We start from the raw sequence: 27,256 nt of genomic DNA, 5'->3' as shown, positions 1-27,256 counted from the left end.
GGAAATGACTGTCATGGAGACCACCTGCTGTGGAAACTGATTCTGGGGTGGCTAGTAACAGGGTGGTGGTGGGATTTGCCCTGGAGATTAAGGGTTCCTCCAGATCCCCGCAGCTGAGCATAAGCTCTGGAGGCAGCAATGGAGTGGCCAGAAAGAGGTGCTTGTCCCCCAGGTAACCTCCCTCTCTTGCTCCCCCTACCCTGGAGTTCCACTCCCCAGAAGCCCCTCAGTGCAATGAATGCCCTGGTTTTTTATTTCCTACTTTGGTCTGTCATCTGGTCCCCAGCAGCCCAAAAGACCTAGGACTCCATGTTCAAGGTTTCTGGCCTGCTGACTTTTACAACTAGGGCCTCCTGCAGGATGGGGCCACCCCGAGGCTACTTCAGCATCACCCAGTTCATTCCCCCATATCTCGAACACTTCATCAGGCTCTCATAAGACTGGGCCTTCTCAGGAATGAGCTGCCTCCAGGGCCTGAGTCTCTCAGGGAGGAAGCGGGTGTTACTTGGTCTTGCACATCAATGTTCACACAAAGGGCTAGTGCGCCAGCTCTGCGGGTTGTGCTTGGCCCACACGGGTGCTCAGTAGATTCATGTTAGTTACACCAATGCCTCCCAGCCCCCATCAAGGCCCAGAGCTGTGAAGCATCTAACATCATCTTGATTCATCTTCACCCCAGCCCCAGTGGTAATAACCACTGTCCCAGTATGACAATGGGGACTGAGGCTCAAAATCATTGAGAATCTTGCTGAAAGTCCCACAGCAGCAGACAAGTTATAATGTCAACCCACGATCTGACTTTGACCTCTACACTTTCTTGCCTTCTAGGAAACAATGATTCCTTCAGCAGGGTAGGTGGGAGCCTCAGAGGTAATAATGGAGCAAAGGAGGTGATGGGCCCTTTCCCTGGAGGTGGCTCAGTGCGGAAGGCCCACACCAGCCACTAGCAACGGCACAGCACAGGAGGTGGTAGTGGGCACAGGCACCAGGAGACATGGCTGCCCACTATGATAGAGGCTTGTGGCTTTTTTGTGCCCAGTACAAATCTAGGAACTTGTGGGGAGGGGTTTCAGGTGTGCCAGGGCCAGTGCATGAAGTGAGTCCCCAGTGCGGCCCACCTTGAGTGGCCTTGCCCCCTCCTTTCACTACAGAAGGAATATGCCTGTTCTTGGTAAATACGCTTCATAAATTCTCAGTAAGTAAAAAAAAACAAACAAACAAAAAAAACAAAAGGAAGAAAACAAACAAACACCAAATCCAACCTTGGTATGATTTAAATATATATATACTTCCTAATGTAGTTTTAATGTCACACAAGTGGCTTTTAAGTGCAAAGCAAGAGAAAACAGAGGTAGCTAAGAAAAGCCCGCACGAGCCTCTGTTCTCCTGAGCCTGTGGAAGGCCCAGCCGAGTCCAGCCGAGCCCAGCCGAGCCCTGATCAGCAGGTTTAGCAGCTGACAAAGGCCCTGTGCCCCTCAGGAAGAGCCAGGCTGTAGTCCCTGAACCCTCAGAAGCCTGCTTTTCCAAGGGGGCATGGACACCTCTGGGCCCCTTGCTCACTACACTAGTGAGAACCCCCTTAATCCCCATTCACTTAACTCTGACTAGGGAAGAGGGGCTCTCCCCAGCAGACAGGGTCGGGGGCAGAATCAGCTTGCCTTTGCTGCAGGGCTCTGGGAGCTGAGGGACGGGCCTGGCCACCTGGCTATGGGAAGGGCTCAGTCAGCAGGCTCATCTTCTCGGAGGATGGTGAGGAAGCGCTCGCCCCCCTCGCAGAGTAGGCTGTGCACAGCCCGGCACAGTGCCAGCCAGGGCGGCCCCAGGGGCTCCTGCTCCCTCACCAGGGGGAGGAGTTCAGCCATCAGGACCTGCAGGGTGGTACAGGGCCAAGGTCTCAGGAGGGCCCCGTCTCAACTAGCTCAGGGCCCCCACAGGCAGGCCTGAGGAGTGGGGCAATTCCAAAGCAGACTTCGATACACCAGGCTCCAGCCCTTCCCTCCTCCCAGAGCACCAGCACCCTCAGCACGTGCACGGGCTCAGAGGCTCCCATCCTTCCCTGGTGGGTCTTGAGGGGAGAAGCACAGATAGACTCTCGAGGCCAAGTCCTCACGAGGCTGCAGACCTGGAGTCCTCACCAGGGCCCATGGTACCCCTAACAAAGTCACCTACTCCCCAAGCTGGAAGTACCTTTTCCAGGTGAATCTGCTGGTTCAGCATGGCCACCCGCAGCCTAAGGGCTGCCAGGGTCTGCAGCTCCTGGGTACTGGAGTAGAGAAGCAATGGGGGGCTCCGGATAGTGTCTGCTCCTCCTCCACAGGGTGATGAGGCCCTAGGGAGTCTCCCCTCAGGCCATGGCTCCAGCTGCTGTTCCACCACTGCTGTAAGGACAGAGGGCTAAGGCCTCATGGGGCAGTGGCCAGGCGCCTCCTCCCCACTCACCTTTTACGGGATGCAAAGTCTCCCTTTGCCTCCTGGATGAAGTCGTATTGTCCATAAATAACTATCGTGCAATACCAGGTATCTGCTAGCACCTAAGTCTCACAAGCCTAACTGGCTAAATAAGCAAGTTCTTAGAGTGATGGGATCTGTGTGTTGGGAGAGGGAATGGAGCGGGGGAGCTGTCTTGGCCAGCTCCACAGGACAACCAGTGAGAACTTAGGATGCAGTGGGGTGACATGGGGAAGGGCCTGCCTGCCTCTGCTCCTGGGCTGCTGTTAAAGTCCCAACACTTCCCTGTGGCTAGAGGACTCTGACCCCCCCACCAGATTTCAGCACAGGTGGAGGCGGGGATGGGGTCTCACCTGTACGCAGCTCCTGCAGCCTGTGGAGACACTGCCCCGCCAGGGCCTGCAGCCCCTCCAGGGTGAGCAGGCAGCGGTACTCCTGCATCCAGTCCTTGGGGTCTACATGAGTCAGGGAGGGCAGGCCAGGTCCGTGCTGGTCCTGAAGCTCTCCCTGAGCCCAGCCCTCCTCACTCCCACCAGAGACCCAAATCAGAGCCCACTAACCTGCAGTGAGTTCTTCCCCCATTCGAAGTCTTAGAAGCGAGCAGGCCTTCTGCAGGCGCCCTACCTCCGCCTCCACCTCTGCGGGACTGAGCCTAGAGCTGGGCCAGCCTGACTGGACATTGGTCAGGGAAATTCCCCTGTGGCCAGACCCCTCCCAGCCCTTTCCCCCAAGGACTGGGTCCTAGAGTTGCTCCTCAAACTCCCCAGGTTTAGAGCCAGAACCTCTGCTCCCTCCCAACCCTCCACCCACTCCCATCGCAGGCTCCTGCAAGCCCAGCAAGGATACGGTTGTCTGCATTTTCTGGAGGAAATGGTTTTTAGCAGTAGTAGCAGCATCCCCAGAATCACTGGTATGTGTAGAGCTGAGCTGGGCCCACAGGCTGGGAGGCACACATGGCAGTGAGGGAACCAAAGAGCATTGTGGTTATTCGAGCCAGCTGGGCTGGGCCATGAGAAGTAGGCAAGGGCCAGGGTAGGGGCCCCAGCCTGGGGTGTCTGACTCTGCTGTATGTCCGGAAGGGCCTTTGGAGGCCCCAGGGAACCAAGGAGACACCATCCATGAAAAGGGGACAGAGCTGCCCCATTCTGGGAAGTACCAGGACAGAATTCAAGGAAGGGGAGAGAGGCCAGCAGTGACTGTAACCAGGATGTATGATAAGGGCTATGAGTGCTGGCTCTGAACCTGGCACAACACAAACACTTGCAGGCACCACCTCATTTAACCCTTACAACACCTCTATAAAGCTGGTACTACTACTGTCACCTCTACAAGGAAGACAAATTGGGACTCAGAAACACTAAGTGCCTTGCTCAAGGTCCCACAGGTTGAGAGAGGCTGAGCTGGGCCCACTGAGTCTAAGATGACTATAGCAGTCCTAAGTAGGCTGACTCTATTAAGATAGTGTCGCCACCTAGCAAATAAAGCAGAAGAACCTGCTTGAAAAGTCTTGCAAGCCTCAGCCTCCCTGCTTTCCACACTCCCCTGGTCTCCCCTCCACTCCCACCTAGCCCCAAGCTCAGCCTCACCGGGAGTTCTGGGAAGCTGCTTTCCTGAAGGCCACGGGCAGCTGCAGCAGGATCCTGTTGGGGAAGCCGGTGCTCAGAGCAGCCTTGCCTCATTCTGGGGATTACAGGCCCCACTCAGCCCCATCAGGTTTGAGGCTCACCCACCCCCTCAGACAGGGCTTCCAGAGTGACCACGGGAGCCAGTCCACTCCAGGTCTGGCCTGGCAGAGGGAAGAGAAAGCAAAGCCCAGGCCTTCTAGAGCCTATGTGCAACCCCCGGGCTGGGTGGATAAGAGGACAGGGCACTAGGCAGCCACAGAGAACAGGACAGGCTCCAGCACATCCCACGTGGCACCTCCACAGCCTACCGTTCCATTCTGCCAGTTTCAGGTCATGGGCCTCATGGGGTGGTATCATGGGGTTCTCCTGGCCCACCTCCAGCTCAATGCCCTGCCCCTCCCCGGTCACCCCAAACCCAGACTCTTACTGCTGCCCAGGATCTGATCAGGTAGAGACAGCGATTCCCCCAGTGAGGGTATGGGAGACCTACCCCTTATCCTTGAGTGTAAAAACTTCTCGGGCCTGAGGAGCAGCCAGTGGGACTGTTTCTTGGCTCCTGCGGCTTGGTTCCAGCTTGGCAGCTCGGGCCCCTCGCCCTATGCAGGCTGGATCCTCCACTGAGACAAGCCTGTGCTCAGAGAGGTCCTTGGCAGGCACCCTGGTTTGACGGATGCCCCTGGGGGGTTTTGTTTCTGATGCATGGCTGCCAGTCCAGTCTGAGGCCCGGAGTCGGGTGGAGGCTCTGGTGGCAGGGGAAGTGGCAGTGGACTCAGACTTCACAGTGGGGGCCTTGTCTCCTCCAGCTTTTGAGATGCCTTTTCGCACCCGTACAGCCTTCTCCAGCACCTGGGTCAGAAGCTCCAGCTCTTTGAGGTCTTGGGGACTGGGTGAGCATGCTGTGAAAGCTAAAAGTCATGTAGTGGTCCCTCACCACTGTTTCCCGCAAAGGGTCCCTCACCACTGCACTCCAAAAGACAGGCCAGGGGTGGCACCTGCAGAAGATGGGTGGCTGAGGTTTACCTGAAGACGGAACCTCTTCATCAGTTTCTGGCCCTGGGGTTGGCTCCGGAACTGGGGTCTTGGCTGGTTCCCTGTGAAGACACAGGGCAGCCGTGGTGGCACGGTCAGGAGGGAGGGCCCAGGTCCAAAACCACCCCCGCCCCGACGCCTAGCCTAGGAGCAGTCCCCGGGCCTGCAGGGGAAAGCCGGGGGAACACTGACAACCGGCAACTCGGAAGTGAGCGTTGGGCTCGGCCTCCCGGCCCAGGGGCTCTAATTTGGGTTCTGACGGTCCTAGAGAGGCCTAGTTGGGTGGTTTCGGGGTCCGCATACCAGGCTCTAAGCAGCCGCCGGGAGATTCGCAGGCTCCGTTCCAGCTGCCGCTGTCGCTGGGCGCAGGAATCCAGGGCATCCCGCAGCTCGGCCACCAGCCTGGGAGGGACGCACCCGCAGCTCAGCACCCGACGGGCCTCGGGCCGCGCGCCCTCCCGCCCCGTCCCCGCTCCCTCCCGCCCCGTCCCCGCTCCCTCCTGCGGCGCGGGCCTCACCGGCTCGAGCAGTCCGCGGGCAGCATGAAGACTGTTGCAATTCTTCGCTATTTGCCGCTGCCGGAGAATCCCTCCTCTTCCGGCTAGAAGATCACCTCCTTCCGCCCGCGCTACCCAATCCCGAGCCGAGCTCAGGGCCCGCCCTCTCCGACGACTGTCCAGTGGCAAACCCCGCCCCTCCCCCGGCGGTTGTGAAAGTGAGCCCCGACCCGGGGCAGTGCAGGGAACTCAGGTGAGAACCTCGAATTGTGAGCAGGCTTCTGGTTTAGATAACTGGGTAGATGGTGGCACCTGTAGTTGCTTAACGGCTGGCTTCGTCTTTGTATTGAAGGCGATCTAAAGCAGGGCCCAGCTGCCTTGCTGACCCCGGGCCTCCTAGCACAGGGCAAGGCACGGGAGGGGCCCAATTGATATTTACTGCAGGAACCGTCGCTAGAGGTGAGGATAACGTGTGTTGGAAGCAGGGACAAGGGAGTGTTCACTTTTGGACATGCTAGTGAGGTGATGAGCCATTAGTAGTCACCTAGGTAGAGGGGGATGAAGTCCGGCAGACAAGGGTGTGGCACATGAGCAATGGGCCTGGGCAAGATGGTACAAGGTGCGGCAGGTGTCCGTGGACAGGGACAGGTGAGGGGGAGCTGGCGCCCAGACAGGTGGAGGGATGGCAGAGCCTGGTGTCATAGAAACAACAGGAGGCTATCCCAGGAGGAAGTGTCCACTTAATGGGAGAATGGGGCTTTCAGTGACTCAGGAGACACCTGGGGAGGGGGATTTTGGGGACAGTTGCTAGCTGGGAGGAGTGATGCAGGTAGCAGGGCCCAAAATAAAAAGGCAACAGGGGCCAAGAAATCTCAGGGGATAGCAGGAGGGATGACAAACGGGGGGGGGGTTGTGTGTGGAGAGGTGTCCATTTCACAGTTGCTAATGGGAAGGTGCTGCAGCATGGCAGACAGACATGAAGGAGGGGAGCCAAGGGTGCCAGGCAGAGAAGAGGGGATGGGTTGGGACCCAGGCAGCCCTGGGACTGTTCTTAGGGTGGGTCCCTCCATCAGTAGTGGCCTGTTTTCTTGCCTAGTTGTGGCAGGCTGACAGCATTACTGCCTAAAATGATTCTCTGTGAGGTAGGAGGGGAGGGGGAAAGGGCTTCAGCCAGCACTTAAGACACAGGGAGACCCCACACCACAGCCAGGTGGTATTAGGTCCCATTGGAGTGGCTTCCTCCTACAGGTGCAGGCTGGGAGAAGGCAGAGAACTTTTGGATTTTGAAAAGTGGCCATGGACAAGGGGACAAGGCAGTTCAAATATGCACATCACTCAGCTGCTACTCTCATCACATTTAATCCTCACAACACCCCTGTGAGGTAGGTATTATTGCCCCATCTTACAGATGAGGAAACTGAAACTCACACATGCCCAGGGGCACACAGTCAATAGGGGAGGTCTACAATCCCAATGCTGAGGTTCCCTTACTCAACCACACCCAACCCAGGGTGGTGAGAATTCTATAACAGTAGCAAAAAGATAGCTCCTGCAGGGACATCAACACACACACACACACACACACACACACACACGCATGCACGCACGCACGCATGCACGCACGCACCCAGAAAAGCCTCACTGAATCAGCATCTCCATGTCCCTGTAGTTTTGGTTCAAGAGCATTTGGGGGACACTCCTGGCCAAGTGGTTCTTTCCGATGTTGGAGAGGAAACAAAAGCTATCAGCAGCGTGAGCCTGTCAGTGGTCAACCCGACTGGGGAGAGGCCAGGGTCAGTCTTCGTCAGAGTCTCTGCTGTCATTATTCTGGGGAACCCACAGCAGATACACCCTCACCTGGCAAGCAGGGACAGGTCCTCTGAATCTCCTTCTCCTGCATCTTGGTCACTTCAGGTATTAAAATTGATGTATTTTTTTTCTGGCTAGCCTCTCTGGGAAAATTCTTTTTGCATAAAAAGTGTCACTGAGGGGTTTGGATCAAATTTTCTTTTTAGTTAAGCCTAAATAATGTTGAGGGTTTTTTTTTAATTAATACTTTCTATTTTTAATTTTCTTTTTGCTTAGAGGAATGAAGAATGGAAATAAAGACAGGAAAAGAAATGACCCAGAAATTCACTGCAAAGAGAGATGTTCATACAGACACTATCTGTTGGGGACACAGACAAATCATCACAGGAGAAGGGACAGATTTCTAAAATGAGCTGAGAATATGAGAAGGAGGGAGCCTGTGACCAAGACATCAAGGCCCTGGCCAGCAAAAGTCAAGGCCCCTGCTCCTGGTAGTCACACACAGTCCACAACAACGCAGGGATGGTGGTGGGCTCAGAGCTGCTGGCTCCCCCTGGACAGCAAATCAGACAGATGCAGGGAGGGGGAAGCTGTGCCAGGATACCTGGGTCACACATGTTCTCAACTGTGAAAGCTGTCACCTACTGGAGTGAGGCTCAGTGGGGCTGAGAAGATCAGGATATATGCTTAAGCTTTCCAGGGAAAGTAGGACAGACATAGGAGGAGACAGAGAAATAGGTGTCACGCAGTGTGGTATGATTGCTTTGAGGCTAAACTTTCCAAAGAGAAGGATCTGAGTTTTTGTTGTGATTTAGACATCTTGATGGCTCCCAGTGGGCTTCCCTGGAGAAAGAAACTTACCGCCCCAAGTTCTCCTCTCTGATCCCCATGCGATGGCTACCAGGAGGTCTACAGGGATCCGTCTCCAGTGTCCCCTCCCCTCACTAGTGCAACAGCAGCCCTCCCTCAGCAAACATTCACTGCAGCAAGTGCTCTGGCACACTCACAGGTTCAAAAAGCCTAAGTTCATGTCCTCCTCCTCCTCACTGTGGGTGGATAGGTTTTTCCTCTTCACCTGCTGTTGGGGAACACTGCTCTCCGGGGGGCTCGGGGAACGACACTGTAAACATGACTTCCTGGCGTGATGGTGGCAAGGCTGTGTGTTCAAGTTGCTGCCGGGGGACAGCACTGAGGTAGATCGGGGAGGGTCCCCCAAGACATCCATGGAGTTTGTGGGACTTGTGCTGCTGACAGAGGAGTACCCTGAGGTTGTGATGTCCTTGCCTGGCCCCCTCCTGCTGCAGAGAGGGGGCTCAAGCCCTGGGGTCTGAGGTGTCTGGGTGCCTGGTGCCAACGTGTGCAGGTCCTGGCACCCCTCCTCCTCTGGGCAGGCCTCCTCATCGCTCGATTCCTGGCAGCAGTGCTGTTCTGGGTTCAGGTAGACCACGGTGACATCAAGGACACCGCTGGGAGCCGTTACTGTGGGAGACGTTGGGGGAGAGGTCGTCAGGTCAGAGCCTGAGCATCGGGGTGGACCCCCCTGCCGCCCCAGTCAGGATCCAGGGCAGCCCAGGGTCCAACTCATGGTCACATATCTTGAACTTCGCTGGACAGTCCCCTTTCTTTCGGGTAAGAAATTGAGGGGGAAGGGCCTCCTTCATGCTTGGGGTATCACCCCATGTGACTTGGGGGACAGAAGGAAGTGACAACTGGCCATCTAATCATTTACTTAATCACAAAAGGAATTGGAAAATCAACAGAAACTGCTTGAACTGGGCTTCCTGTTCAGATGGCTGACTAAGAACATGGGGATACAGCCTCCCGCAGTTGCCCTGGAGGGTACACGAGGCACAGAGCCCAACAGGGTAGTGGCAAGGCACATCTTGTACAATGTTCTACAAAGATCTTGTGAACTCCAGTCAGGATCTCTTCTTCTTCCCTGCCCTGGTGAGGTCCTTCCATCAACACAGGTCCAGTGAGAGATGGAGAGAGGTTGGGCCTACGTCCCCTCCTCCCCAAGGGTAGTGTTCTGGGGGCTCTGCCTGGACATATTCTCCTGCAGGTAAGGCAGCGGGGAGGGGGCCCCTCTGCACAAGCTGGCCCCTCGCACGACCCCTGGTGGTTCTCCATCCCCAGCACTCACCATCGCCTTCCTTCTCGCCCTCACTCTCCTGGTCGCCCTCGTAGCCGGAGCAGTAGTCCAGGCTCCAGTCCAGGAAGCTGCCCAGCAACGTCTCTTCCTGGCTCGACAGCTCTGCAGTAGGAGTGGTGACAAAGCTGCCCCTGTCCTCCTGGAGGCTGTTCTCCCGTTTCCTGTAGGGCGGAAGAGCCAGGAACCTGTCATAGGCAGCCGTGTTGGGAGGCCCAGGCTGACTCCTGGCACCTGCCCACCCTGCCCCCACGTGTTGTGAGCAAGGGTGACACGGCCCTCAGAAGCTCATGGCACAGATTGGCAGAGGCAGGTCCAGGAGCACAGTGAGGGTCCTGCTCATCTGGACTTTGTAGGATCAATAGGAGTTCTTCAGGTGGGGAGGGGACGTTATTCCAGGCAGTAGATCCAGGACAATGAGAGGACAGACAGGTTAAATGGAATACATACGGGAGACGAGGGAACAAGAAAGTACTGAGAACCTTAGTCAGGGTACCTCTGGAGTGACGGCAGCACGGTGGGCAGAAGGGCCCAGGGCGGCTCGTGCCTGGCATGTGGCAGGGCCAGAGCCTGAGTGGGCCCAGTCTGGGCTCAAGACTGTCTTCCCTCAAAGGGAATCAGGTTAAGGCAGGAGAGCCAGGCTGGAGAAAGCAGATGGGATTGCAGACAGGGGATTAGGCCCAGGGGCCTGAGGTCAACCCTGGCTTCAGTTTTCTCAGCATCTGCTCTTCTCCATGCTTTGCCTAAGGAGCCCCGTGTAAAGGGAGCCCCTCAGATGGCTGCGGGGTCACCAGGGAACCCAGGCCTGGCACAGAGGAGCTAACGCTGCATCTCGCCATTATGGACCTGGGGCTTACTAACCGCTTGGTTCTCCTTCCGGAGGGAGAGCTGAGGAAAGTGTGAATTTCCCCCGCGCTGAGGAAAGATGCAGGTTCCGGGCTCTCCTGTTTCACTCCAAGAGCTGCACACAACTGGCTGTAGCTCAGCACCTGAGAGGAAGCTGTGGTCAGAGGGAGGGAAGAGGCCCCGAGGGGCAGGCGGGCACCCCTGCCCCCCGCCCCAGCACCCCATCAGCAGCCTGAGTGGCACCTCTTCCTGGCTGATCTCTCCGTAGCGCTTGTCCTCGAATCGCTGCTTCACGGCAGTAAGAGAGACTTGCCTGTAGTCCTTGGGGACATCATCGTGGAAGCTGCCAACAGAGGGACATGTGAGTGGCAGTGGGTGGCAGGCAGCACCAGCATGTCCACTCCAAGAGGCTCATTTTTTGCTTCCACTCACTGAAGTGAGAGAGGACAAGACATTTTGAAAAACAGCCCAGCACTGGGAGTAAAATCCAGCATTGCTGTGGTCGATGGTCTGGCAGTACCTCAGTTAAAAGCAGTCACCATGACCCAGCACTCCCACTCCCAGGTGCACCCCCTAGAGAAATGTGAATGGAAGTCCACATGGAAACCAGACAGAAATGTTCACTGCAGCATCATTCCCAACAGCCAGAAGGTGGAAAAAAACCCACACGTCCATCAATGCAGGAACAAATAAACAAAATGCGGTCCCTCCATCCAGTGGACAGTTAGTGCAGATGAGAACATTATGTAGGTAAAAGAGGCCAGTCACAAAAGGCCACGTATTGCATGATTCCATTTCTACAAAATGTCCAGAACAGGCAAACCACAGAGCTAGGAAGTAGTAAGTGTTTGCTGGGGTGGTTGGAGGGGAAATAGGGAGGTGATAGGTAAGGAGTGTGGGGTTTGTTTTGAGAGTGGAGGGAAGTGTTCTAAAACTGATGGTGGTGATGGCTGCACAACTCAATATACTAAGAGCCTGTTGAATTGTACACTTAAAAGTTTTTGTTTATAAATAAATACTTGTTTCCAATTTATCTGATCTTGAAAAAAAAAAAAAAAAGAAAGAAAACTTCCAGGGGCAGGGAGGCAGCCAATCAAGAGCTCTTGGTAGCCAGCGTCAGGTAACAGCTATCTGCACTCGTCTAAGCAAACTTGGGGTCAGACACATGCTGACCTGCTGATGTCACCCATGCACCCCATCACTCTGCTATGAGATCTGGGCACTGCAGGATAAACAGTGTGCATGCCACCCCGGTAAATGCTGACAGGCTCCCTGGGTGAGCAAGGAAGGGGAGAAATGGCAAATGGGTCAGAAGGGGCCAGTCAGAGGAACCTTCAACCTAGTGCCGGAGTTCTGACATCCCAGAAGGTGTTAGCACAAGTGACTACTCAGAGGCTGCCTCGTGGTAATCGAGGAGGCGGCTGGGGGAGTGATGGTGGGCAGGCAGCAGCAGCCGAGGGGAGCAGGTCACGAGATGTGTGAAGGTGCACTGGCCCTGAGAACCGCTGGGACGCAGGGACAGAGAAGTGGGCTGGCATGAGGTCTCTGCTAGGATGAACAGGCCTTGTCCACCAAGCGCCCAGTGAAATCTACAAGGAATGGCTGGGGGAAGCTAGCGAGCCCGGCTTGGAGGAAAAGCTGTCAGCGGGGTCTGCGGCTTAGGACAGAGGCTAGCATTTAGATGGGTTTCGAATCCCCAAAGTCTCCCAGGGAACATCTGAGGACAGGCAGAAAACCAGAATTACCCAGTCCCTTGTGTGGGGGGAAGGGACACCGAGGCAATGAGCCTGGCAGAGAAAGGAGTGCAGGAGGGACTGAAGAGTGGGAGGAGCGAGTCTACAAGCCAAGCTGAGTTGGGAAGAGAGGAGAGGCCCCAGCGTGAAGCACACTCAGTCTACGTGTGCCTGGGGCCGCAGTATTCCGACCCCAGACCTGTACGACAACTTTTCCTACACCAAAATTACTCCCTGTGGACTTAGGTTTGGGTTGGGAGGAGGTGCTGCACACACATCAAGTGTTAAAAACGTGTGAAATAAGCAACATGGCCCTGGAATTTCTAAATGTCAACCCTGAAACACGCAGCTCAGTGGGGAAGGTCGGTGTGACTTGACAGCCTTCACGGGAAAGCGAATTCCCCCTTTCACTTGTGGTACTTGGGAACACACCCCTGTGTGTGTTGTGTGTGGCAGGTGGGAGGACTCACTTCCTTATAGACTCACCACTTCTGATGAAGGCTTAGGACACAGGGTATGAGGTCTTCACAGGAGAACCCAGTGAGGTCCCACAGCCGAGTGGTCCAGGGCTGGGCTGGGGAGGAAAGCAGGAATAGTGGGGCCATTCTGATGCCCACTCATGCCCGACAGCTCTGATGGTTCTGTTATGGGGTTTCCTAGGGCTCAGCATTGAAAGTACCCCATAGACAAAGCATGCATGCTCTCTGTCCACAGGGTGGGAAATACACTAGAACTGTATCTAATCTCACCCCCAGACAATGGCTTTTGTTCCATTCTGGTGTCCCCTTCTCAGGGAGAGATGAACACGTTTCTTTCTCTCTCCATCCCCCCTTGAATCTCAGCACTGTCTCCTGACTCCAGGAATCCCCCCCGACCACTGGCTCAGCCCATGGGGCTGGCAGAAAGTATCAGCTCCTTACTCTGCCCATGTGTCAGCCTTGCTAGGAGCAGGGCAGCTGCAGCCAGGTGGGCTGGGGCATAGGCGGCCAGGCTGGTGTGCAGCAGGGAGAGCTCACAGAGGAAGCTGCACAGGTGCTGGGTTCTTGCTGCCATGGGGACCAGTGTCAGCAGGACATCCTTGTAATCGACCACGGTGGGGACCTAGATGGAACAAAATGGACATGGGGTCTCAGCACACGGAGGGCTCATTCCCCTATTCAGTGGGAAGGCTGATCTTCAGAAACCCCACCCTTTGGCACGTTCAGGCTGAACACCAGGGCGTGCAGTGATGAGAAGTCCAGGAGGACTTCCCAGAGCAGGAGAGCTCAGTGCCCAGGTGGATGCCTTCTGCTCTTCCTGGCCCCACGAGACCTCAACTTGGATTCAGAAAGAAAAAGGAAACGGCCACTTACTCGAATCTTCCCTTCCAGGGCGGAGATGATTTCCCCCATCATCCTCACCAGGTCCTCGTATTTGTACGTGTTGTCTGTGAGCCACACGGCCTCTCGGATGGTCAGGATCTCCTTGCTGATGAACCTAGTGTTGAGAGGGGGTCTGAGCACTCAGCCCACTCCCCTCAGTGGGGCAATCACTTTAGGCTTCAGTGACAGGTGTGGGGAGTGCAAAGAGTGGACCTAGCTGCCCCTAGTCACTGAAGGGAACTGAAAAGGTCACAGGAGCCTGTCATGGGGGCCGGAAGGGAAGAGGGATTAGCACACAGGCCAGCAGCAGTGGGAGTGGCTGGACCGCTAGGCACGCAGATGCTTCTGCAAAATGCACCCTCAATGCTGAGACGGGTCAATCCTCTTAACGACCTAGGGATGAGGTTTTGCCCTGCTTGTGCCCGCTTCTATGGAATGGGTGTAAACAGCTTAAATCCAGAAGGCAGGTGAGCCAGCAGAACCCGAGCTAGAGGTTGTTGGAAGGTCTGGTCACAGGAATGTGACTGTCCTTAGGCAGCTGGCCACCCTGTTCTCCACTCCCCACCAGTGCTAACTGTCAGGGAACATGCTGGGCCAGCAGCCTGCTAAGGGCACCTCCCCAGGCAAGGTGGACCAGGGCCAAGCCCTCAGCCACTTTGCTTCAGGGACTCAGCAGCAACCCCGTTTGCTGTGGGCACAGCCAAGAGAGAGGATAGGAAGTGTGAGGACTGCAGGTGCTAAGAGAATATTATGCGAGTGGGACAGACAAGAGCCCTGTGCTTGGAGCTGCTTTGAGAGTGGAGGCAGGGGCATCTCAGCCTCTACAAATCTTTTTAAGCAATTATTATCCCACTGCTGGCCAGTCTGTGGTCCAGTATCTTGGTCTCTTATTGCAAGGACAGAATTATGCAGTTTAGATCCAGGGAGGCTGGGGAGCCATCTGTTCAGCCCTCTCTGGTGACACGACCTGGAACACTGGGTTCAAAGAGCACAAGTGAGAGGTGTCGTACAGCATGTGGCAGTCTGAGTACTGACCCCAAGCCCACGAGCCCTCTGCCTGTGGACGTGGGACCCTGCCTCCACACCCACCCAGACACCACTCTTCCCAGTTCCCGTCATGGCCACAAGACTGAGCTCATAGCAAAGTTGGACATGGTGGCCTCAGGGGCCACGGGGGGTAGCAGAAAGCAAGACAGGAACTGGGGCTCCTTCATGACCTCACGGAACAGAAAAACCAATGACATAAGCCTGAACCCTCTGCCTCTGGGTTAGTGTACAAAAGAGAAATCTATCTCTTTGTAGTTGACACCACTGTGTACAGTGAGCCCTACAGACAAGGATGGTTGGTCTGGAAAGCACTGCCCAGGGGGGATGGCAGACCGTGCAGGAGATGTCTGGTTTAGAAAAACAAGAAAATGCAAAATGTATAGTGGGAATTGCCATTCACATTGCTTCCAACGGCAAAACTGAGTGAGGAGGTACTAAAGGAAGGTAGATTTAGGTAAAACTTAATATGGTCTGATTTGAAAAGTCATTGCTATATAGGTGCAGGCTGCCTCTTGTGGTTGGAGTGGGCTCTGTGGGGAGTTGTGGTGAACACATGAGACCCACTAAATGCAGGTCTCTGGACACGGAGTTGAGAACTCAACCAGTGGGGGCAGCCTACTATGACCCTCCTTCATCGCAGTGTTGCCCTCAGGAGCCACAGGGAGCGGGGTCCAGCCTAAGCCTGCCCGAGTGAGGCCGAATTCTGGGTCCTGAGACTGCATGCTGGGGTGCTCTGCCACCCCTGTGTGAGAAGGACCACTTGGCAGGGCACCCCCTAAAACTAAAATCCCCCAAAACGAGGTGCGGTGCTGAAGGCTTATTTCACTGAAAAGCCAGCCTATGAACTGGACACAGCCTGGCTGCATGAGGCTCCTCACCGGGTGCAGATGACCATGCAGGCGATGCCCAGCAGCTGGAGCCTGTACCGGGGCACCAGCCGCCTCCGCAGGTACCGGTCCACGCACTCCACGGTCAGGTGAAGGCACAGGCTCGTGAAGTCCTTCATGGTGGCGACTTCTACCAGCCAGTCAATCAGGATGTACCTGTGGGAAGAGCACCACTCCTGAAAACCAGGGCAAGCATTCACGATGTCCCGTCTCCCATCCCTGTGCAGCCTGTCTGTCCTGAGCAGTGAGCAGGTCACTTGAGACATCATCGGTGTCCCCAAGTATCCGTCTGAGGCTGAGACACCCTGTCCAAAGGGGCTGGGTGGCCCCACGACCCTGAACTTGGTTCCCGGGAGGCAGGTGGGCTACACACATGTGTGCTCTGCATCCCCAACCTCGGGGCCCCTAGGCTCTGGATGAGCCTGGACCATCAGGGGCAAAGTGGGTCCAGTCTGTAGGACTGGGGATTGGTCACAGGACAGGAGAAAAGCCCCTCAAAGTTTGCCTGCCTGCAAACATGTCTTCTCCTGGAGGAACAGCTCACCCGTGGACTCATTTATCACAAGCCTCTGCAGTGAAGCCAAGAGCCAGGAACACAGCTAGAGCAGGTTGCAGCGACCTGTGCTCTCAGTCACCTAGCAACCCCAAGGGAAGACTCGGGCTGACAGAGCCAGCAGACATGGGGTCCCTCCTCGAGGGGGTTAAACGCTGGGCCAGGACAGACGTCACAGGAGAACACAGCATGCAGTGGCACGGATGCCGGAGTACAGTAAACGCCTTTTTCAACAAAGAAGATGGGATGGAGAGAATAGAAGCAAGAGGGAGAAGAAACTTGGTGCCACAGGACTCTGCGTGGACAGGAGGGACGGCTCCAGGTGTCAGGCCAGACAGAAGCATCTTCCATGGACAGAAGAAAGGAGGGAGTAACGAGGCTGAGTAGGGGAGCCGGGGAGGGAAGGAGGTGAGAGGAAGGCAGCACCAGGCCAGATGTTTGAGGTTCACACCAGCCACAACTGGGACTAGCAGTGGACGCTCCCCAGTGCAGACACACTGGACAAGTGTGACATCAGACTCATAAAAACAGACCAACTGGACTGTACCCTTTGAAATGGTTAAATCTGACATTAACATAATGTTACATGTCAATTATAACGCAATGGGAAAAAAAAAGGGGGAAGAAGTCGGCTGTTGCCTGACATAGAGGAAAATGGCAAGATGCTCAACTCAAGGTGAAATGATGCTACTTCAATAAAACTATTTTAACTCTCGACAAGGAAAATAAAGGTTACATTTATGTTAACTCAGCCCCCCAACACACAGAAAAAGAATGGCAACAGTCCAACAAAAAAAAAAAAGAGAGAGAGAAAGGGCCAATTGAGAGGGCACGTTCCTTCCCAGAGAAAGGGGGACAGCTGAGGAGGAAGGGGCAAAGGGGGCCCAGGCACAGGACACAGAAGCACAGCCGCTTGGGGACACTGAGTGTAGGAGCGAAGGACACCGTGTCCCCTGCTGTGTGTAAGAGCTCCAGCCCCCCCAGGGAAGAGAGTGCACCACGTGCTGGGTGTTGTCTGCTGCAGCACAGCCCAAGCCTACCCATCGTGAACCTAAAATGCGTTTGAAATCTCTGGCATAGGCTTAAAAAAATTAGTCACATTTTTCCATTTTACCCTCTAACATGTTCTGTGATTGAGGGTAAAAGTGTTTCGCCAAACCTCGGAGGAAAATGGACCTGTGTGCAGGGTTTTGAGGCTGCAGCAGCTGCCTCCCCACCGCCCACCCCCGCCCCCTTGATGCCTGTAATGATAGGTGGCAAAGAAAGGGTGGTTTTTGGCATCATTTTAGAAAGATGTTTAAAATGGTTTAGTGCATTCTGAGGCTTAAAAAGGAAAGCTGGAGAGCAGACACTGATGTGGGAGATTTTCTCTTCAAAGTCCCAGATAACTTAGGCATTACTGATTTTTATTAGAAAACACACAGCCCTAGGGGTGATCCCAGTGGGGTTGATAATGCAGAGGGCCCTTTAATGGGAAGCTCAGCTGAAACAGGCCAGATCCCTCTTCCCAGAGACCAGCTGTCACTCTGCCTTCCCATCAGCTCTGGTGCGAGTCCTCACCTCATTGTGTCATTGAGGCCCTTCTGCACGGAGAAGACTGTCTGCTTACTGACGGCGCAGGAGGCCTGGAACAGCTGGCAGACTATCTCATTGGAAGCTTTCGTTTCTAGTCCGAGCTGGTTTCCATTTGCACAGGCTTTGGCTAAAGACAGCTGGGGTTGGGGGTGGGGGGAGACACACGGAGTGAGAAGGAAGTAGGGGGCTTTGGAGGTTCCTGTTTCCGAATGCGAGGAGGGTTCTGCCTGCGTACACACTGGCCTACTTACACCTTCTAAGCCTCCTGGAACCGCGAGGGCCAAGAGTTTAATTACTCCTTTGGAAATCAGAAACATATCATGTGACAGAAAATTTGAAAAGGGACAGAAAGTGTGTGATGGAATGTCAGTCACCTTCCTGCCCCACACAGTTTCTCCAAAAAATTCAGTTCATTTCTGCTCAACCATGATAGTGAAAGCTGTTGCTCCAGGGGGTGAGGAGCACATGGCAAAGTGGCCAAGAGCTGGCTGCAGGCTGGCATGACCTGGCTTTCACAGCTGGGTCTGTGTGTGACCACAGGTGAATTGGGGGCTTTGAGGCACCTCAGTTTCCCTTTTCACAAGATGGTTTAACAGCACCTCTTGAACAGATGACGTGTTAACTGAGATGTGCAGCACCCAGCTCAGGACCCGCCCTAGACCCATTAAGCCCTCAACAGTTACTACTGACCACCCCTAAGTATTTCCTTCCAGAATTTTCTATGCACTTGAAGCAGCGGGTACGTGCATTTGTGATCACAAAACACACATGTGTTAGGTTTTCTTTTCTGCCTAATAGTCACATGGTTCCTCATGACAGGAGACTTCTGTACGCGTCTGCCCTGTTCTTCCTTTGAGGGGTTTCGAGGTTCACCTTTGTGCAGTCCGGTGCACCTTCTGTGCACGTGGTCAACCCACAGGCGCCACTTGGACCCAGATGCTTCCTGAAAGGCCTGTGCTGATTTTCACACCCACTAATAGGAACACTGTTTACTCACTAATAGGAATACTGTTTTATCACATCTTTGCTGGCAGAATCTGCCATCGTTAAAGATGTGTATTTTCAGAAGTTACTAGCTATCCACTCAAAAACACAGAGAATATCTATGTATGAGTTGCTAACAAGATCAGCCTCAATCTCTTTAAACGTGCACCCTTTCGACCAGCAGGGAGGTCAAACCTGCCCTGTATTTTGACTGCTTGTTTTACTTCCTCTTTTCTGAGCATACTGAGGCCCTCTGAACTTCCGTGGGGTCTTACTATTCTTACTGATTAGTCTGAGCTTGAACTAGAACCACACTATTCATTGCTATATTTCCTGTAAATGTGCTGAGCGCCTTCTTAGACATGATCACTACAACATCCTGTGATGAGTCAGGCTGGCCCAGCCCCTTTGTGACGCCTTCCCTAGTTTTTGAGGGCAGATGTCCCTCAACTACCCACTTGGTAGGGTGACAGGAGCGAGCTTCTATCAGCTCGGTATAGGGGGACTTCCTTTGATATGTCCTGAAACAGTGACTTCTTTGCAGCTACACAGGGAGTGTCTGGAGATCACCAACTACAAATCCCTGATGTCCTGGTTCCAACACTGGCCAACCCAGTGAGGTCAGATAATGCATTCCACACACCCGTCTGCTCCAAGGAGCCTCAAGTTCTGTTTCCAAGATGCTTCACCTACAGGACTTGAGGGAGCAGTATAAATTTTGATATTAGATGCAGTCCACAGCACTTAAAAATGAGAGGCTGGCTGGCTTACGGGCAATGGGCACTGAGGCTGGAGATGGGCAGAGATGAAGAAAGCACTTTGGGGCTCTCCTCCCTGCACACCTCAGAGCTAAACTCCTTTAAGACTCAGTTCTAAGCCCTGGGCCACTCTCACTGCCTCCTGAGTGGGAACCCAGCAGCCTTGCCCCCGTGGTCCCCACAAGAGGAGGTCTAAAAACAAAGGGTAGCTCTCAGCTCACCTGCGCTTCCCAGCAACCTTTGGCAGCAAAGTCCCTGAGTTTCCGGAAGCTGTGGAGGCATCGTCCGGGATCTGACATCTGTCAACAGGAGAGTCACCATGCCCTTACATGGTTGTGTCTCTGGAGAATCTCAGAACCAACCTGTGGGGTTCTTAAATGTTCCCCCGACACTTCCAAAGGGTCCTGAGCTGTGCTTTCTTCCCAGCCCTTTATCCCCCAAATGGTGGTGGTCGTTTTGGGGAGCAGCGCTGAGAACAGCCTGATGACCAGCAGCTCCCGGGGCCCCAGAGAACCATCTGTGTTGACAGAATCTTGTCCAAGAGTCAGTGTGGAGACTGTGCTTCTGGCCCACATAATGCACCCTCTCCCAGATCTGGGTTCACTCACGTCCGTCTTTCTGTCACTTTCCCAGAGGAGGTACGAGCTGGTCAAACACCCCTGATTGGCCGACTCTTCAAACAGGTCCCGGGCCTGCTTCTGTTTCTCTTCATCCTAGAACAAGTACCTCTAAGTAACCGCACAGACGGCTCTCATCTTTACTACAATGAGTTACCTAAACTGGAGTAGAAACAACTTTCCTGAAGACACACGATCTGACAACCAGGATGGCACGAGCCCGTGAGCTCTGCCTTCACAGGCCCTGCTTCCTCCTGCCCGGCGTTTGTGCTGGACTCAGCTTTGTGTCTCCAAGTGTCAGCTCCCCTTACCGCACTACCCGCAGGGTGTCGGTGGTGGTTTTTCAAGGCCCTTCCAGCTCCTCGCTCACACTCAGTGTCCCTCCCTGCTGCTGTCACTGCCTCAAGTCTGCTGCAGAAGGGGTTCCTTAATCACAAAGCTCAATATAGCTTTCTCGAGGGTGGAGAGGCCTGCGTGGGGAGTGGAGAGACCCGCCCACAGCAGAGCCCTGAAACAAATAGCCCCGGGGGTCCATCACACTCCAATGCTCTGCTTGGCTTCACATAGCCTCACAGACAGGGCTCGCCTTGGCTTTGAACTTGGGATGCCCCCATCTGCTGCCTTGTATGTACTTTCTGGTCCTCAGTGCTTGTGGCTGCCAGAAAGGCAAGCGGCACAGAGACTCGGGGCCACTGTGCTCTGCCTGCTCACCTGGGCCAGGACATCAAACAACGCAAGGCCCTGGTAGGATGGACAACTGGACTCACCTCGAAAAGACTCAGCACTCTCCCCAAGCAGTGCAGTATGGACGCTCTGTGGGTCTAAAAAGGAGGAAAAAGAAGTGTGACTGTCAGCACAGAGAACTTCCAGGGGGCTGCCCCCTCCGTCCGCAGATCCTGGTGTTCCCCGCCCCACCATACAGAGGACCTCACGGAGTCTGTGTCCTGCCTTTCCAACAGTTAGCTTAGCCCATCTGCAGTGTGGCCCCTCACCTGACCCCCAGACCCTGGCTCTGAGGCCTCCTCTCCTGCTAGCCAGATGCTGCCACATCTGCACTGTTTTCTGTGCCTCCACTGCCCTCAGGTCCCAGACTTGACTGGTCCACAGCATCTCCCCTGCAGGTTTTCTCTCCTCCTCAGACCCCACAGGCACTCCTGGCCAGACTCACTTTCTGCAGCTGGCACTCCGCCTGGAGGCTCTCGTGTACCACGGCCTTGCAGCAGCTTCCGGACACCGACCAGGGCGGGCGGATGAAGAGCCAGATGAAGGGTGCAGCCCCCACATTCAGTCGCTCAGTGAGACTGAAGAAGCGAGAGGCCTTCAGGCCATTCACTTCCGCACGGGCCTCATCGGACACAGACACTGCAGAGACCACAGAACACAGCCCAGTGGTCAGGGATGTCTCTGGAGGACAGATGCGGACAGGTCCCCACAGTCTTTCTGGAATGTCTGAAACCTCAAGCCTGCTGCAATGGGAAGTTGCTGGTGTTTTAGGACAGCAGAGGCAGGATCGCGGCTCCTATTTTTCTTCCTCTGTTGTGTGAATCATGTGCCTCTGCCAGGCCCTCCCAGCAGCCTGGCTTCAGATCGGAGGTGTTCCCGCTTCGGAGGCATCAAGTGCCCACCCTCCTTCCAGGGGGTGGAATTACTGCTCAGCCCCTGAGGGTAACGGGGACCCTGTTTCCTTTTGGGGTAATGAGAGTATTCCAAAATTAATGGTGACAGTTGCATGACTCAATACACTAAAAACCATTGAACTACACACTTCACATGGGTGAGTGAAACAGTATGTGAATCATGTCTGGGAAACACTGATGGGAGGGCAGGGGCAGGACCACAGCTCTCCTGAGCCTGGAGCAGCACTGCTCATTGTCTCCAGGGCACAACAGTCCTGTCAACCAGCTGGGTGTAGGGGTGATCTCTCAGCAAGAAGCCAGATCTTTTAGAGGCAGAAAACTAGTGGCCATACCCAAGTCTTTCTGCATCCCGGGAGTGGGGACAGGAAAGTTGGTTCCTTACTGTGCTTAGCAGACAGGAAAGAATTGGGAGAGAGGGCCGCACAAGTCTTTCAAGGAACACTCACCCCTTGTGGGTGAAGGAACCTTAGGTACCAGGCCAGCTTTGACCTGCTTGTACTTGCCCCCTGCTTGGAGCCTCAGCTACCTGTGTTACGGACACCTAGAATCTGGCATGCTTTGACCGCTGCCCCCAGTTCCACAGATGAACTACGGCCAAGGAGAGAAGCCAGTGTCTACACCCGGGCTGTGGTGTTAACTGGACAGAGGGCAGGCAGCCAAGGAAAAGGCTGGCTTGCCTAAGGAGTCCCCATTCTGAGTCTCTGCTCAGAGTCACTCTTTGTCAATCAAAATTAAAGTTTTGTTAAAACAAGAGGTGGCTCTCCCAACCTACAAAATCAAAGTTCATCAGTGGGTCCCTGAGCAGGGCACTCTGGGAACAAGCTCCCAAGGGAAGACAGTACACAGCCAGACACAGTAAGAACAGCAACTAAACTGCTAACACTGGCAAGGGCTCATGCTTACTCTACAATGTCAATACCAAGTGGGGCGAGGCCAGCCCCAGCCTCGGCCCCACCCCCTTGAGGACTTACGGCCTTCATTGTAGAGGTAGGCTATGCCCAGCTTCACAGCAGCTTCAAAATTCCCTTTTTCGGCAGCCCTGAAACATTAAGAACATAAATCATCACATGATTTTATTCCATAAAGGTTATGTTCCACCACACTTCAAACTACAATACCCATTTTCTGAACTGAAAATTTTTTTCATAATGCAGCCAAATATCCGTTAATGATGACATACTACAACATGGATGAGCCTTGAAAACATGCTTAAGTGAAATAAGTCAGTCACAAAAGGCCATACATTGCATGACTCCACTCACAAGAAATGTCCAGAGTAGGCAAATGTGCAGAGACAGAAAGCAGATTAGGGACTGCCCGGTGTTTGGGGGATTACAGGGAAAATAGTAAGTGACTGCTAAAGGATAGTGGGCTTCATTTTGGGGTAATGAGTATGTTCTAAAGTTAGACAGTGTTGATGGTTACATAACTCTGTGAATGTATTAAAAACCATTGAGGTATACACTTTAAGTGGGTACACTGTATGATTAGTGGACTATGTCTTGGGCAGCCTGCCCAGGACCACTGGCACACTGGGGTTCACGGTCCCTTTGGCCCTCCATTTAGGTCCAAGCTCCAGAATGTGAGTAAAATGCAATAGGATTCAAATCATATGGTTCTGACTAAGAGGGCTGAGTAAAGTTTCCGCATGCCGGTGACCTGCATTTGAGTCACATGGGATGGGTCACAGCCCAAGCGGACCCCAGAGAAGCACCGCTGTGACTAATGGGAGTCAGGCCTGTGTTGGTGGAGTGGAGGACTGAGGCCTGTGCTGGATGGAACTTGTGTGATCCAATCGGTGGAGCTGATAGCCCTCAGTCACTCCCTGTGGGAGAAGGCATTGGCAGGGCCAACGGCAAGAGGAAGGTCGTTCCCAGGTCAAGCCTTGAGACACAGACATACCAGGGAGGGCCCAAAGGTGGGAGAAAGCCGAGCTGTTTTCAGAGTGCAAAGATACCTTTCAAAGAGCTTCAGGTTCTTCGGAGAAGGCCACAGCTCCTGAAAGCTGGCACATGCCCACACGCTGGCATGGTTGTCCACCAGGTACTTCAGGTGGGAGTGTACCTGACAAGAGCGGAAACAGAGTGGGCTGCGGGCGATTATCAAGGGACTTCTCAGAAGCAGTGCTTAAAGACAGGGTGCAGATAGGTGTAGGGTCTCCTGTCTCCCTTCCCATCCCAGCAGTAAAGGCCTTGAGTCTCTGTGTATCAAAGTAACTAAGAGTTGCTTTGAAAAGAGAAAATTGAGTCCAGAAACAAGTTTCTCTGTGGCTCTAAAGGTGGGGACAGTGGTCCTGGAAGTGGGAATAAGCATGTAGGCTGAGAAAGTGGACACCACCTCTGTAATGCTATATACCTCTCAGGATCAGGGAATCCAACTCTAAGGGGAGCAGGTAGGTCAGAAATCTGTTTTGAGCTCCTCTACCTGGGGTCTTGCTAGTGGGAATACAGCTAGAGCCTGGAGGTCAACAAAGGCTCTCAGAAAAGACTGAAACACAGGACAGCAGCCTCAGGTAGGACCTGGAGCCTCTGCTCTGGATGAATACAAGAAATGCCCAAGCTGGGGGCCTTTGAGCACGGGTGAGCATTTTAAGGGCTAAAGTTCCCACTGCCACTGAAAATTCAGTACCCATGGATATTACGACCACAATGGAGGCAGCTTTGGAAGTCAGAGAAGTGGGTTCTAGTTGGAGTTTTCCCACTAACTTGCAGTATGTCCTTGGTTAAGTCACTCAAAGTGAGGCTACAGTTTCAACATCTGCAAAATAACTCCCAGAGTCCCCTTCAGTGCTGAATATTACATGGGATTTGTCCTCAAGTTTACACTATTATTCTTTTTAATACTACCTTATTTCTTGAGGGATGCAAATTTCACTACCATAAAAAGGTATCTTCTCTGTTAAAATAAGCATTGCAAAGAGCAGACTCAAACCTTAGTGTATTATGTTATAGCTTTCCTACAATCAGAAGAACCTCAAGCATCTATTACCAATATCACAGTTGTCTCTTCTGCCCTCATTTGTAGCCAGTTTTGTTTTGACATTTAGGACACGAAGCTCTCATGGTATAACCAACAATGCCAGGGCTGATACTATTTCGATCTGACAACTTACAGCTCGGACAGCGAGGATATCGCCAACAGAAAGCCATTTCAGGATATGAAAGAGCACATCTTCTGGGAGACTCAAGATGGTTAGGTTTCGGGGTCTCCTTCTTATTCTTCGCTTTGTAGGATAACAGAAACACTTGGCACACCTACAGTGGATTACTTCAGGGAAAAAAAATCAGAATGGTCTATGTGATGTATTGGAAAGGAGTTGTGCTGATATGAAAAGTTACATCTTAACATGATTCTACAGATACTGTCCTCTGCCCCAAAAGGAACCAGCCATATTTATAGTCCCAAACAAAGATTAAACAAAGGAGTAGTAGTGTATGAGTTACAGAAGACATCATCATTTCATCAGAAACATTTACGGTGAGTAGTATTGGGAAACCTTCTGATCCACAGCCCAGATGACAACCAGGAACGGGGAAAGAAGCAGCCAACGCTGATGACAGTCAGCCTTTCATTTCACTCTCAGGGAAGCCCCTCCACCCTTGCTGATTTCTTTAGTCCTATGTGCCCACATGACTAAAATGCATAATGTTAATAAGGATCTGTCAGCTTTGGACAGGCTGGTTTTCCAGTCCAAACTAGGAGGGACTGTCCTGCAGAGAAGCAAAGGCTGGACTTGGAGGCCAGGCCAGTTCCAGGTCTGCGGATGTCAGAGCTGCCCAGTGTCCTCTCCCCCACAGGGCATCCTTCCAGCTTCAACTGCAAAAACTCCTTCCTCACTCTAAGCTGATGAGCTAGAAGCTCTCAGGCAGGAGTAGCCCATCACCTACAATTCACCTGGTTTCCTACCCGTTCCTCCCTCCTGCCCGACAGGAGGTGGCTGCTTGCCCACCTGCACGACTCCCTCCGCAGGCCTTCTTCCTGCCCACTCCCCTCGCTCCTCACCTGGGTCTTCTCATCAGCAATTAACTTGCTGCGAAAGCCAAACGGACTCACAGGGCGACCAATCTCCACATTTTACCTTCCCCTCATTCCCTTTCTCGAGGACAGCCACCGTAATAACCACTGAAACCTCAGCGGTGCTCACAGCCCACGACAGGTAGCGGGCCCCGCGCGCTCTTTTACGCGGAGCTGGGCGACGCCGGACATTTAAATCGCGCGCCAGGCGGGCGCCGCGGGGACGACCCGCATCCCTGGTCGAAAGGCCCGAGCTAGCCCTGCTCAGTCTCAAGGCCGCCCCGTTGCCGCCCGCCTCCCGCGCTCCGCGCCCCTCTACTCACCGCCTCCGCTCCCCATAGCCGTAGCCGCTATCACCACCGCCGCCGCCTCAGCCAGAGCCGCCCGCGGGCCTAGAGTGCGCCGCCCCACGCAGGCGCAAACCCGCCCGCCGCCCGCCTGAGTTTTCAAACGCGCCCGGCGCTCCCATTGGCCGGCACGAGGGGGGCGCGCGCCACTGGTCCGCCAGGCCCCGCCCCTCTCCCCGCCCCCCTCAGCCCTGGGGGTCCTCGATTGGCCGCGCCAGGACGCGAATTCGAACGCCGACTGTTGATTGGCGGAGCCTGCGCGGCCGCCCCGCCTCTCCGGCCGGGGCTGGGGTCCCGAAAGTGCGCGGTTCAGGGCCAGCCTTCAGGGGCGTCTCTGGATACGCTGTGGCCTTGGTGGGCCCGGCCTGTTCTGGTCTTGGGCCTTGCTGCTGACTGGGCTGCAGAGGTCCTGGGGATCCGAGCCCACTGCGCGCAGTGGGTGTCAGTGAAGGTCTAAGCGGACCGGCTGCGCCTTGGGCCTCGGATCTCTCGGAAGGATGCGGCGCGGCGGGGCGCAGCCAGGACCCAGACGTGATCTTCTGCTTGGAGGAAGGCGAGCCGAGCCTGCACCTGAGAGCACCGTCACGCCCAGGCTGCCCCTGACCTTTCCAGCTGCACGCCCTGCTTCCCGCCCTTGCTTCAGGCGAGAAGACTCCTAGTTCGGTGGCGAACAGTGGAGCTACTATTGGCATAGATCGGAAGGCTGAAAGTGGAGTTCGGAGACCTGAGACTTCATGGACTCAGCCAGCACGTTTAACTCCTTCTTCCTTTGAAATGTGGCTCACCCTGGATCCCTCCTCCATCCCTGCCCCAGGGCAAGACCTCACCCTCTCTCTGGCACTAGATATCCTCCCCTGTTTGTCCCCTATATCTCCTGTCACCTGGGAGTCCTTCCCAAAACAGAAGTGCAAACCCGCGTACTTTACTGGATGCTGCAGCCACAGCTGAGCATTCCGTTCACTCAAGTATTAGGCAGTGCCCACGCACTTTCAGGAACCAGCTCACATCCCACCTCTTTCATGAGACATTCTGACAAGAAAAACTATGCAATTTCCTGGGATAAGTGTTGATGGAGGAAGGTAGAGTGACTTTTCCTGGAGAAGTCAGGGTATCTGGGTCAAGGCACTCCTCCTCCTCCCCCACAGCCTCAGTTAGTCCCTGTGCCTCCACCCTTTAAGCTCACTGAACCCCTTCAGGGTACTTGGTCTGTGCTCAGCAGCCAGGTACACATGGAGAAGTCATGGTGCCAAGGCTCCATGCAAGACTGGAACAGGGAACAGAGAAATAAATGGATGATCACAATCACAACGTGCCATATGAGGCCCTAGAAGCTGGAGGTG

At 54.3% G+C, this 27,256-nt stretch overlaps 2 protein-coding genes and 1 long non-coding RNA gene across 7 annotated transcripts; 1 reads left to right on the top strand and 2 right to left on the bottom strand.

Annotated features, from left to right (window-relative positions):
• Window positions 1-1,267: 1,267 nt before the first annotated feature.
• On the bottom strand, window positions 1,268-5,696 carry TEDC2 (tubulin epsilon and delta complex 2). 4 transcript variants are annotated; one of them, XM_015239254.3, is made up of 10 exons: window positions 5,621-5,696; window positions 5,406-5,504; window positions 5,094-5,164; window positions 4,564-4,978; window positions 4,035-4,088; window positions 3,295-3,388; window positions 3,009-3,120; window positions 2,802-2,903; window positions 2,188-2,378; window positions 1,268-1,868 (listed from the first exon to the last, which is right to left on the bottom strand). In XM_015239254.3, the coding sequence occupies exons 1-10, from the start codon at window positions 5,644-5,646 to the stop codon at window positions 1,719-1,721; spliced, it is 1,314 nt and encodes a 437-aa protein (XP_015094740.2). In that variant the 5' UTR covers window positions 5,647-5,696; the 3' UTR covers window positions 1,268-1,718. The 4 variants fall into 4 exon arrangements, with proteins under 4 accessions (XP_015094740.2, XP_015094741.2, XP_006204347.2 ...); XM_015239255.3 differs by having other exon boundaries at window positions 2,188-2,375; XM_006204285.4 differs by having other exon boundaries at window positions 4,564-4,969.
• Window positions 5,697-5,783: 87 nt separating this feature from the next.
• On the top strand, window positions 5,784-7,541 carry LOC140687051 (uncharacterized). Its single transcript, XR_012061091.1, has 2 exons — window positions 5,784-5,852; window positions 6,848-7,541. It is a non-coding gene; the product is annotated as an uncharacterized lncRNA (long non-coding RNA).
• Window positions 6,943-26,012, bottom strand: CCNF (cyclin F). Of its 2 annotated transcripts, none has more exons than XM_006204404.4 (17): window positions 25,893-26,012; window positions 24,668-24,822; window positions 23,513-23,619; window positions 22,527-22,594; window positions 21,087-21,280; window positions 20,686-20,739; window positions 19,910-20,014; window positions 19,523-19,600; window positions 17,545-17,696; window positions 15,423-15,587; window positions 13,489-13,612; window positions 13,057-13,237; window positions 12,623-12,710; window positions 10,647-10,746; window positions 10,419-10,546; window positions 9,552-9,721; window positions 6,943-8,887 (listed from the first exon to the last, which is right to left on the bottom strand). In XM_006204404.4, the coding sequence occupies exons 1-17, from the start codon at window positions 25,906-25,908 to the stop codon at window positions 8,412-8,414; spliced, it is 2,361 nt and encodes a 786-aa protein (XP_006204466.2). In that variant the 5' UTR covers window positions 25,909-26,012; the 3' UTR covers window positions 6,943-8,411. The 2 variants fall into 2 exon arrangements, with proteins under 2 accessions (XP_006204466.2, XP_072798572.1); XM_072942471.1 differs by lacking the exon at window positions 25,893-26,012 and adding an exon at window positions 25,558-25,882.
• Between the last annotated feature and the right edge of the window lie 1,244 nt (window positions 26,013-27,256).

The sequence above is a fragment of the Vicugna pacos genome, chromosome 18 (genome assembly GCF_048564905.1).
Source record: "Vicugna pacos chromosome 18, VicPac4, whole genome shotgun sequence".
In the NCBI taxonomy this organism is placed as follows: domain Eukaryota; kingdom Metazoa; phylum Chordata; class Mammalia; order Artiodactyla; family Camelidae; genus Vicugna; species Vicugna pacos.
Note: the sequence above shows the minus strand (reverse complement) of the source record. Positions and strands in the feature narration are given on the sequence as shown.

Bases quoted from the DNA above. Each gene is read 5' to 3' on its own strand.
- TEDC2 (XM_015239254.3), bottom strand. From the start codon at position 5,646: ATGCTGCCCGCGGACTGCTCGAGCCG. The intron at 3,121-3,294 runs GTATCCTTGCTG...ACCAATGTCCAG, and splicing joins TCCAGAAAATGCAGACAACC to TCAGGCTGGCCCAGCTCTAG. The intron at 1,869-2,187 runs GTACTTCCAGCT...ACCACCCTGCAG, and splicing joins AGCAGATTCACCTGGAAAAG to GTCCTGATGGCTGAACTCCT.
- CCNF (XM_006204404.4), bottom strand. The intron at 21,281-22,526 runs GTAAGTCCTCAA...TGGTCTCTGCAG, and splicing joins CTACCTCTACAATGAAGGCC to TGTCTGTGTCCGATGAGGCC. The intron at 10,747-12,622 runs GTGAGTCTATAA...CTCTGTTGGCAG, and splicing joins CTAAGCCTTCATCAGAAGTG to CTTCCACGATGATGTCCCCA.